Genomic DNA, 11,396 nt, shown 5'->3' on the forward strand with positions numbered 1-11,396 from the left:
TTTCAAGGATTGTGGCTGATAAGGAAGGTAATGTTTTGATTCCACTTTAGATGCCTCTTTACAGACTGACCATTGCCAGTAGTTGTGATTTTAGTTATCTGTTTTAAATATGAGGTACTGATAAGACTTTCAACAGTCAGATTTTTTTGCACCATCACCTAAAACTACATATTTATAGGGTTGGGTGGTATCTAGATTTTCATCCGGTTTGTGTACCATACGGTATTACCGGAAGTGCGCACAAGGCGTTCCATTTTTAATTGCTCAAAACAGCTTAGACAACTGGGATCTTGATCCAGGAGGGGATTGAATCCTTCAGAAAGATGAGTCCTTAGACAAATCCGTTGACTCCTTCCTCTGCACTGATTTGTAAAAGGCTTGACAGGTGAAATCTGGTGGACGTTCATCATTAGGGTGGGTTTTCAGATCAGTACAGATGAGGTGACAGCATTTTGGTATTTGAAAGAGTGTCTTATGGTGATGAAGTACATGAACAGCTGACATGTCAGGTCACCCGTTAGCGGCAGTACACTTCCTGTGGGGGATGGAAGTTTAGGGCTTAGAGTTGATTACCTGCACTCAGGAGGCAGCAGGCAAGGAGAGAGGACTAGGAGAGAAGACAACAAGCCAAGGGTAAGACTTACTGTAAATATACTTTAATTTGGATTTTGGAACAAGTGAAAGAGCAGTGGTGAGAGGGTCCAATACCAATAACCAGTCTCTGATGTTTGGGTGTCAAAGTATGTGAAGCATGCACTATTAACCAATGATGATGGTGTGCAATACCCATTTGTACATGGGCTACTTGAGCCTATATGATGCACTGATGCAATTTCAATCTGCCTATTGACCCTGGATATTTAGGCTATTGGTTGATTAATCGTGGTATACTGATTAAGGTCTTGCCATGTCATTGATTGGCAAGAAAAAAGCTAATACAGAAGGACTGGTAAAAAGCAACAGGGACATTGAATTTTGAACACAGTACACAAGGTATGTGAGGTGTAACTATCTTAAGGCTACTTAATTGCAGTGGTGGAAAAAGTATCCAATTGTCATAGAGTAAAAGTAAAGATGCCTTTTTAATAGAACTTTTTGAGTAAAGTGAAATTCACCCAGTAAAATCATACTTGAGCAAAATTATTTGGTTTCAAATATACTTAAGTGTCAAAAGTAAATGTAATTGCTAAAATAAACTTAAGTATAAATAATTTAAAATCCTCTATATTAAACCAGAAGGCACCATTTTCCTTTTTTTCTTTTTACAGATAGCCAGTGGCACACTCCAACACTTAGACATAATTTACAAACCAAGCATTTGTGTTTAGTGAGTGCCACAGAGGCAATAGGGAGGACCAGGGATGTTCTCTTGACAAGTGCATGAATTGGACCATTTTCCTGACATGCTAGTAACAAGTACTTTTGTTTGTCAGGGAAAATGTATGGAGTAAAAAGTACGCTATTTTCTTTAGGAATGTAGTGAAGTAAAAGTTGTCAAATACAGATTCTGCAAAAAACTGTTTAAGTAGTAATTCAAAGTATTTTTTTACTTAAGTACTTTACCGCACTGCTTAATTGTCGCATCCATTACTCTTGGGCAACAGCTTCCGCCTGGGACAAGGCAGTCACGTATTGACAAGAGCAACCAGAATCCCATGCGGTACATTCTCTGAGACAGAGGGCAATTTTTTATCAAGGAAAAGGGATGTGTGTACTGAAGATGTTTTCCTTCAAATTAGTTTTGGATGTCATGTTATGGACAATTAGTGTATCGTGCTTTATAAAGTTGTGGTGATTATTAATAGACTAAAGCTAATTATTATAAACCCAGATGAAATAGGCTGAGATGTTGAAATATTTGTGTTAGGCCTAAATAAAATTCGCATCGCATTCTAGAATTTTCTAGCCTATCCAAATAAAATACTCTTAAAATTGTGTATAAAGTTTATGATTCAAAAATGTACTCGCGCCTCGTCATATTCTTTGGGTATCTATTTAAAGTTATGCGTCTCTGCCAATTTATCCCCTAATTTGATCTCCGATGTCGTCTACCCTCGGCCAAATTGTCTATTTAGCAGATTGACCGAAGATGGAACGACTGTCTGTCTGCTTTGCGAAAGTGGGACTGATTTGAAATTGAATGTGTTGGCGACGTGCCATGCCCAAGAGATTATGGATTGCGCAAATTTAACTGTGTTCGTCCCTTCTCATTCATCTGACTATTGTATTGGCCTGCCTAGTATCATCTTTACGGCATGGACGATTATATTTGTTTTTCTAGTAATCCAAAATATTATAATGGAAACAATCTATTGTTCCTGGCCTACACGGATGACCTTGCCAAGCGGATAAGGATCAAGCGCATTATCGCTCAATGTATTTATGCACGCCGTGACTGGAGGACGATGTCATTCAACATTCACTTGTAATAGATTGACAATTTTGCGGCACCACCCTGTACTTAATTATTTCCACATTGACCTCACCATTATGGGCATTTGAGGAATAAGCTTTATTTCAACCATTGACCCATAATGTCTTTGCATGATTTAAAAAACAAGTTACTCCTAATTTGGCCACATTGCTGCAGCTGTCATCCCGGGAAATAATTATTTTGGTAACACTGACTAGGAATAAAACCTTCATAACACATTATGCGCTATGCATATATCCCCGTTTGTTTATTACTGCCCATATACTGGATACATATCGTCTATAGTCATCAGAGAAGCAGGACAAATGCACCAGATGGAGCCTGTGACATTACAGGATTACAGGATAACTCCTTTTTAACAGTCTGCAGTCAAATTTGGCATCCGATTAGTAGAGCCGTTGGAGCACAGGGGGGAGAGGGAGAGCAGCAGCAAACTACAGTAGAGCTCTGTGCTGTCACTGTGGCGCTTTTTGTAGTGCACCCTCGATTTAGGCCTGTGTCACATGCACTGATTGCAGTGCTGCAGCTCACCTATCTGATTCCTCCCACCTGCCCTGTCTGGATTTGGATACAGCCGTTGTGTGAGGTGTTGTGGGTGCAGGGGGAAGGCACCGTAGCTCTCGTCGAGTCTGACATGTTGATTACATGGTGGTATTTATACCTCGCAGCTCGGAGCATCGTCAAACAAAGCAAGTATCTGTTGTATTATACCTGGGGAAGTTCAGGGTGTCCTGCTAGGATCAGCTCTGCTCGGTTATAAGGGTTGGGGCTCAGGTGTGTGTGTGTGTGTGTAAGAAACGGGTGTAGGAGGTGAAAATCACATAGGACTACGAGCTGTAGAATCAAATGTATTTAACCTTCATCCGTAATCTCCGTGCAGTGCTGCCAGCCTGCCGTTTTAAAGCAACGCAGGCTGTTTTTCATGAATGCATTACTTATTTAGTGAAACCTACATTCACCCTACCAAGGTCGACCAACGTGTTTGGCCAGCTTGGTTGATAGGGTTTATAATGTATGCCATTTATCCAAAGAGACTTACATTCATCCTAGCATACATTTTTTTAAATGACGTATGGTTGGTCCCAGGACTCTAACCTACTATCCTGGCGTTGCAAGAGCCACGATCTACCAACGAAGCTACAGAGGAAAAGGAAAGCAAACACATTACCATTTTGTCGTATGTCTTTGGACATGTGAAAGACCACTTCTGTTTCTCCACCTCTTTCCCCTTTCTCTCTTCATAGCATTGAACATGGCCTCTATCCTTCAGAAGCTCATCACTCCCCTGTTCAGTGGGACACCTGAGCCCGCCAGGAACAAGGTGACAGTGGTGGGGGTCGGCCAGGTCGGCATGGCCTGTGCTGTCAGTATCCTGCTCAGGGTAAGACCAGACCTGCTGTGTTTATACTCCTGTCAGATTACTACCCCCTAGAGCTACAGTATTATGGTGTTTAGTCTACTGCATTGACACTGGATTACTCTTTACTCTGAGACATGGCTGTAGACTCCTTAGATGCCATAGGAGTCAACTGTCATGTCTCAGGCCAATCTTACTCTCTGCCTACTGATCTTCTCTCAATATTACACGTCCATCCATTCCCTCCTTATTACAGTGTTATTATAATGTTCAGTACTTTGTTGCTAAACTATAAAACAGGTTTTTAGACATGCACATGCAGAATATGTGTAATTGACTACCATTGCTTAGACTGATATTAGCTCAGAAGGGATTATAATTGTGTTTTATAATCTGTTATGAAGAGGGTGTTATTCCTAGGCAGTTTTACCAACATAATTATTTCTCGGGATGACAGCTACAGCAATGTGGCCAATGAGTTTTAGGAGTATCTTATTTTTGAAGTCACGCAAATACATTATGGGTCAATGGTTGAAATGTAGTTTTATTCTTCAAATGCCCATCATGGTGAAGTCAAGGTGGAAAGAATAACTGCACAGTCATTGTACATTCATCACATCTTACCCCCACCCCCCTCTCTTCCTCTCTCTCTTCAGGAGCTGGCTGATGAGCTGGCCTTGGTGGATGTGATGGAGGACAAGTTGAAGGGAGAGATGATGGATCTGCAGCATGGCAGCCTCTTCCTCAAAACGCCCAAGATAGTCGCCAGCAAAGGTGAGTGTGTGGCACCAGGAAACCATAAAACCAAGATGGACACAATCTGCATGTCAAATGTCTGTGTGTTAAATCAAGTACTCTCACTGAGAGGGGAAGTGTATGAAGGGGAGATGGGATAAGGGTGAAAGGGAAATGTATGAATGCATTATTCTATTAATGATGTGACAAATTATTGAAAGAAATACTAGACACAAATGATATACAGTACTCTCATTGATTTGATATTCTCCCACGGTCAGACTACTCTGTGACGGCGAACTCTCGTATCGTCGTGGTAACTGCGGGCGTTCGTCAGCAGGAGGGAGAGAGCAGGTTGAACCTGGTTCAGAGGAACGTCAACATCTTCAAACACATCATCCCTCAGATCATAAAACACTCCCCCAAGTGCATCATCATCGTGGTCTCCAACCCAGGTACACTCACATATGCATACTGTATATACTAGTGGAGGCTGGTAGGAGGAGCTATAGGAGGATGGGCTCATTGTAATGGCTGGAATGGAATTAATGGAACGATATAAAACATATGGAAACCATGTTTGGCTCCATTCCATTCCAGCCATTACAATGAGCCCGTTCTCCTATAGCTCCTCCCACCAGCCTTCACTGGTACATACACACCTAAATATACACACACCAAGTACACTCTCACACACAGACACCATAGACTCAGAGCCATTTATTTAGATATGTAAATATATGGCTCTGCAGACACTCACACCTACATATACTGTAGTACCTACACACACTTACTGCAAACGCTTACACATCCCAACTACACACACGTAGATACACACTAACACAGATACAAACTCACACATCAGATACGGTAGTGTTCATCCAACGACTTGCTATGGAAGTCTAACCCCAGAAATCTCTCCCTGGCTGTAGTTGATGTGCTGACCTACGTGACTTGGAAGTTGAGCGGCTTGCCCAAGCACCGTGTCATCGGCAGCGGCACCAACCTGGACTCTGCCCGTTTCCGTTACCTGATGGCCGAAAAACTGGGCATCCATGCTACCAGCTTCAACGGATGGATCCTGGGAGAACACGGAGACACCAGTGGTGAGTGTGTGCGTGCGTGCATACGTACAGTACCAGTCAAAAGCTTTGACGGGTACTTCTACATTGTAGAATAGTAGTGAAGACATCAAAACAATGACATAACACATGAAATCATGTGAAGATCAAAAATGTGTTAAACAAATCTAAATATATTTTAGAGAGGCCTCCTGGGTGGCGCAGTGGTCTAGGGCTGTGCTACCAGAGATTCTGGGTTCGTGCCCAGGCTCTGTCGCAGCCGGCGGTGACCGGGAGGTCCATGGGGCGACGCACAATTGGCCTAGCGTCGTCCGGGTTAGGGAGGGTTTGACCGGCAGGGATATCCTTGTCTCATCGCGCACCAGCGACCCCTGTGGCGGGCCGGGCGCAGTGCGCGCTAACCAGGTCGCCAGGTGCACGGTGTTTCCTCCGACACATTGGTGCGACTGGCTTCCGGGTTGGATGTGCGCCGTGTTAAGAAGCAGTGCGGCTTGGTTGGGTTGTGTTTTGGAGGACGCATGGCTTTCGACCTTCGTCTCTCCCGAGCCCGTACGGGAGTTGTAGCGATGAGACAAGATACTAACAATTGGATACCACAAAATTGGGGAGAAAAGGGGGTAAAATTTTAAATATATATATTTTGATTCTTCAAAGTAGCCACCCTTTGCACACTCTTGGCATTCTCTCGACCAGCTAGAGGTCTGGTGATTGTGGAGGCCAGGTCAAATAGCCCTTACACAGCCTGGAGGTGTGTTGGGTCATGGTCCTGTTAAAGAACAAATGACAGTCCCACTAAGTGCAAACCAGATGGAATGGCGTGTCGCTGCAGAATGCTGTGGTAGCCATGCTGGTTAAGTGTGCCTTGAATTCTAAATAAATCACTGACAGTGTCACCAGCAAAGCACCATCACACCACCTCCTCAATGCTTCATGGTGGGAACCACACATGCGGAGATCATCCGTTCACCTACTCTGCATCTCACAAAGACACGGATGTTTGGAACCAAAATCTCAAATTTGGACTCATCAGACCAAAGGACAGCTGTCTACCGGTCTAATGACCGTTGCTCCTGTTTCTTGGCCCAAGCAAGTTGCTTCTTATTATTGGTGTCCTTTAGTAGTGGTTTCTTTGCAGCAATTCAACGGAAGGCCTGATTCACACAGTCTCCTCGGAACAGTTGATATTGAGATGTCTGTTACTTGAAGTCTGTGAAGCATTTATTTGGGCTGCAATTTCTGAGGCTGGTAACTCTAATGAACTTATCCTCTGCAGCAGAGGTAACTCTGGGTCTTCCTTTCCTGTGGCGGTCCTCATGAGAGCCAGTTTCATCATAGCGCTTGATGGTTTTTGCGACTGCACATGAAGAAACTTGCCATTTTCCGGATTGACTGACCTTCATGTTTAAAGTAATGATGGACTGTCGTTTATCTTTGCTTATTTGAGCTGTTCTTGCCATTTTACCAAATATGGCTATCTTCTGTATACCACCCGACCTTGTCACAACACAACTGATTGGCTTAAACGCATTAAGGAAATAAATTCCACAAATTAACTTAACAAGACACACCTGTTAATTGAAATGCGTTCCAGGTGATTACCTCATGAAGCTGGTTGAGAGAATGCCAAGAGTGTGCTAAGCTGTCATCAAGGCAAAGGGGGGCTACTTTGAAGAATTTCAAATATCATTTTTTTTAAATTTATTTTATTTGTCCTAATTATTAACCATAAACACAAACATACGTACAGTACCAGTCAAAGGTTTGGACACCTACTCTTTCCAAGGTTTTTCTTTATTTTTTACTATTTTCTACATTGTAGAATAATAGTGAAGACATCAAAAGTATGAAATAACACATATGGAATCATGTAGTAACCAAAAAAGTGTTAACGAATACACACTTAGGAAGTCTGAAAACGTATGTATTCCATTCAAATGTGCTACTGAATTCTTAGACTATAAGTAGCCCCCCATTCTTGAGGGTTATTGTGATAAAGGTGAGGAACAGAAATCTGTTCATCTGGGCTGTCTGGGTCCTACAGGTCCAATGCAGCAATTTTTTTTATCTCAATATCAAATCATTTCTGGGTATCAATTAAGTACCTTTTCTGTAATTGTTTTTAATTAAAATGGTCCAAAATAGCTTCTTAGCAATAATTTTCTAGGACTGTCTGTGAGTGGGAGGGAAAAACTAGCTGTTATGGGCAGAGGTTTCTTACTGGTCTATTAACTAATTTACCGCCTGGTGATGTCACTAGGCAGGCCAAAACTCACTCCCACCAAAACAGGCTGAAATTTCAGGCGGTCTTTCCAAACATCTCTTACACTAAAAGGGCATTATCATCATTCTCACAATTTCACAGTATTATTCCAACCTCAGTGTGGAAATATATATAAAACACAGGATCACGTTTTTTGGACTGCACTGGGCCTTTAAAGGAGATAACGGGTAATAAGGTTAAGTGTGTGTGTGGGTGTGTGTTCCAGTCCCTGTGTGGAGCGGCACTAACGTAGCAGGTGTCAACCTGCAGACACTGAACCCTGACATCGGTACTGATGCTGACCAGGAGAACTGGAAGGAAACTCACAAACAGGTGGTTGACAGGTAATGTACACAGCACCGTACCAACACAAACTATTACCTCTACTTTTGTTGTAAACACTTTTTCCCCCCTAAGAGTGTAATCTAGAACCTAAAAGGGTTCTTCGGCTGTCCCCATAGGACAAATCAAATGTATTTATAAAGCCCTTTTTACTTCAGCAGATGTCTCAAAGTGCTATACAGAAACCCAGCCTAAAACCCCAGAGAGCAAGCAATGCACAGTGGCTAGGACAAACTCCCTAGAAGAATCATAGAGAGGATCCAGGATCTGAAGGGTGGCCAGTCCTATTCTGGCTGTGCCGGGTGGATATTATAAGAGTACATGGCCATTAAGGCCAGATTGTTCTTCAAGATGTTCAGAGATGACCAGCAGGGTCAAATAATAATCACAGTGGTTGTAGAAGGTGCAACAGGTCAGTACCTCAAGAGTAAATGTCAGTTGGATTTTCATAGCCAAGCATTCAAAGGTTTGAGACAGCAGGTGCGGTAGAGGGAGAGTTGAAAACAGCAGGTCTGGGACAAGGTAGCACGTCCGGTAAACAGGTCAGGGTTCCATAGCCGCAGGCAGAATAATTGAAACTGGAGCAGCAGCACAACCAGGTGGACTGGGGACAGCCAGGAGTCATCAGGACATGGTTTCCCAAGCTCAGTCCTCCTGGGGACCACAAGGGATACATGTTTTGGTTTTTGCCCCAGCACTACACAGCTGATTCAAATAATCAAAGCTATATGATGAGTTCATCATTTGAATCAGCTGTGTAGTGGTAGGGCAAAAACCAGAACATGCACCCATTGGGGTCCGCAGAACCGAGTTTGGGGAACGCTGCCATAGGAGAACCCTTTGAAGAACCCTTGTTTGTTCCAGGTAAAACCTTTTTGTCACCAAGTATAACCGTTTTGGGTTCCATGTATAACCCTTTCCACAGAGGGTTCTACATGGAATTTTACCTGGAACCAAAACAAATGATCCTGTGCGGACAGCTGAAGAACCCTTTTGGAACCCTTTTTTCTCTGTGTATTTGAGTCATTCTCATACCTGTAGTTTGGCTCTCTCTCACTGTAATGGAGTCCTGAATATATTGAGCCCAAGGGCACAACTGCAGTCTGGTCACTTCCACAAGATTTTCCCCTGTCAGCCCTGGGATTCGAACTGGCAACCGTCTGGTTACTGGCACGCTTCTCAAACCTCAAAGCTACTAAAATAAAAAAAAATGTAATTGTGTGTTCCAGTGCCTATGAGGTGATCAAGTTGAAGGGCTATACTAACTGGGCCATTGGCCTGAGTGTAGCTGACCTCACTGAGAGCCTCATCAGGAACATGAACAGGATCCACCCTGTCTCCACAATGGTGAAGGTGAGAGACACACTCCATACACGTACTGTATGCACACACGCACACTTGGCCTAGTGCCTTCTCACACCACTGGAGAACGCGGTTATTCCCTGACAACGCACAGTTTGTTGTATGTAAATGCTTACACAACAGATATGTAACAGATAAACAAACAGGCATATAGACATGTACACACCTATGCACAAAACTCAAGGAGATGATGTCGTTGCTCGACAGGGCATGTACGGGATCGATGACGAGGTGTACTTGAGCCTGCCATGCGTGCTGAATGCTGGGGGCGTGGCCAGCGTGGTCAACATGACCCTGACGGACGACGAGATCGGCCAGATAAAACAGAGTGCTGACACACTGTGGGACATCCAGAAGGACCTGACTGACGTGTAGCAACGCTAACAGAACACCAAGGGGCGCCACATTCCACTCAACCCCTAGTGTGTCCCAATAATATCTCCTTTAGTGTGCATTCGTTCACTACTTCCCACAAATCTAAAATCAAGTGCACACTTTGGGAGAAAGGAGAGATAATTGGGACATAGCCCCAACTCTCCTTATCACCTATTACTCAACATATGCCACTTAGCAGACGGACGCTTTTATGTAAAGCGACTTACACTACAGTGATTGCATATAGTTCTAATATGTGTTTTTGATCTGTGTGGGAATTAAACCCACAGCTTTTGCATTGCTAGCCTCGCTCTTAAAGAGCAACTGCCCCTAAAAAACAACTTCTCGTTTATAAAACCGCCTATGTGGCAAATTTACTACAAAGTGTAAATGGGATAATTTTGGTCATAAAGTCATTCTCATCCAAAATGTTGTGACTTGTGGTCGTGACTGCATCACAACGTAAATGAAGGTTGGGTTTGTTTCATTCCTGCCCACAGCTGGCAGCACACAATTAATCATCAATTCGGGAGGTGAAGCTGCAAATGATCCAATCTTAATGCCTATGGTAAATTTGGGTTTACTTTGGATATCCATATTGGGCTAGTTAGGGACCATTAGTAAATTACACAATGCACATGGGCCAATATGTTAAAATTCCAATAGCTAAAAATGTCAATGACTTAAAAACCTCAAACTAATTATAATTTAAATAAATGTATAGACATGTATTGAAAGCATTTGATGAGAAAACTAAAAGGTGTTCAACATGAAAATATGGTATTTCACATTGTCATTTGTTTGACAGTCCATAACTAGCCCCGGAGATAGGCTATCCAAAGAGAAACCAACTTTGCCATAGTGGCACACCAGCTGGCTGAAGCTAATTGGCTAAATCATTTGACTAACTCTTCCCACCTGCAAACACACACACAAGACACCCACATCATACCAGACTCCGAAACCAACTCAAGTTTGAATTCAGTCATGGCCGCTAGCATTTCTAATGAACCAAATCTAAAACGAGAGATAATCAGGAAGTGCAGTTGCCCTTTAACAACTGAGCCACACAGTTAAAAAATGACACAGGTTCCAAAAATACACTTTCACAGTGTCACTGCTGTTATCTTATACACTTGTAATCTTCATAGCTTTCCTGGCATCTGGGTGTTTGGTCTCATGGTCAAGAGCATTAGGTGTTAGGCTCACTTTGCACATGGCTGCTTAACTGGGAAAGGTGCAGATTGAAGCGTCTTTGTTTCCCTGAAAAAACGCTACATAAAAACATGGAAAAGTGCTAGGCTATATAAAAACCATGTGTCATTCAGATGTGGGATCATCAAATGCTTCAGTAATTTTTCCCTTTTTAAAGTGAAGGGTTATTTAAGGGTTGTTAATCATGTTGGATGTGTAAAATAAAGGTGTTTATTGTTGTTCATTCCAAAGTCC

At 42.8% G+C, this 11,396-nt stretch overlaps 1 protein-coding gene across 2 annotated transcripts; it reads left to right on the plus strand.

Annotated features, from left to right (window-relative positions):
- The first annotated feature begins 146 nt into the window (after positions 1-146).
- Positions 147-11,387, plus strand: LOC110524881 (L-lactate dehydrogenase B-A chain). 2 transcript variants are annotated; one of them, XM_021604851.2, is made up of 8 exons: positions 147-633; positions 3,679-3,815; positions 4,448-4,565; positions 4,808-4,981; positions 5,459-5,632; positions 8,095-8,212; positions 9,440-9,563; positions 9,780-11,387. In XM_021604851.2, the coding sequence occupies exons 2-8, from the start codon at positions 3,687-3,689 to the stop codon at positions 9,945-9,947; spliced, it is 1,005 nt and encodes a 334-aa protein (XP_021460526.1). In that variant the 5' UTR covers positions 147-633; positions 3,679-3,686; the 3' UTR covers positions 9,948-11,387. The 2 variants fall into 2 exon arrangements, with proteins under 2 accessions (XP_021460526.1, XP_021460519.2); XM_021604844.2 differs by lacking the exon at positions 147-633 and adding an exon at positions 2,483-3,123.
- The last annotated feature ends 9 nt before the right edge of the window (positions 11,388-11,396 follow it).

Source organism: Oncorhynchus mykiss, chromosome 1, assembly GCF_013265735.2.
Source record: "Oncorhynchus mykiss isolate Arlee chromosome 1, USDA_OmykA_1.1, whole genome shotgun sequence".
In the NCBI taxonomy this organism is placed as follows: Eukaryota; Metazoa; Chordata; class Actinopteri; order Salmoniformes; family Salmonidae; genus Oncorhynchus; species Oncorhynchus mykiss.

What these genes read in the sequence shown, in the direction of transcription:
- LOC110524881 (XM_021604844.2), top strand. Translation starts at nt 2,655, where the DNA reads ATGCGCTATGCATATATCCCCGTTTGTTTATTACTGCCCATATACTGG. An exon ending in TCGGAGCATCGTCAAACAAA is followed by an intron (nt 3,124 to 3,678) that starts GCAAGTATCTGT and finishes CTCTCTTCATAG; the next exon opens with CATTGAACATGGCCTCTATC. An exon ending in CACAAACAGGTGGTTGACAG is followed by an intron (nt 8,213 to 9,439) that starts GTAATGTACACA and finishes TGTGTGTTCCAG; the next exon opens with TGCCTATGAGGTGATCAAGT.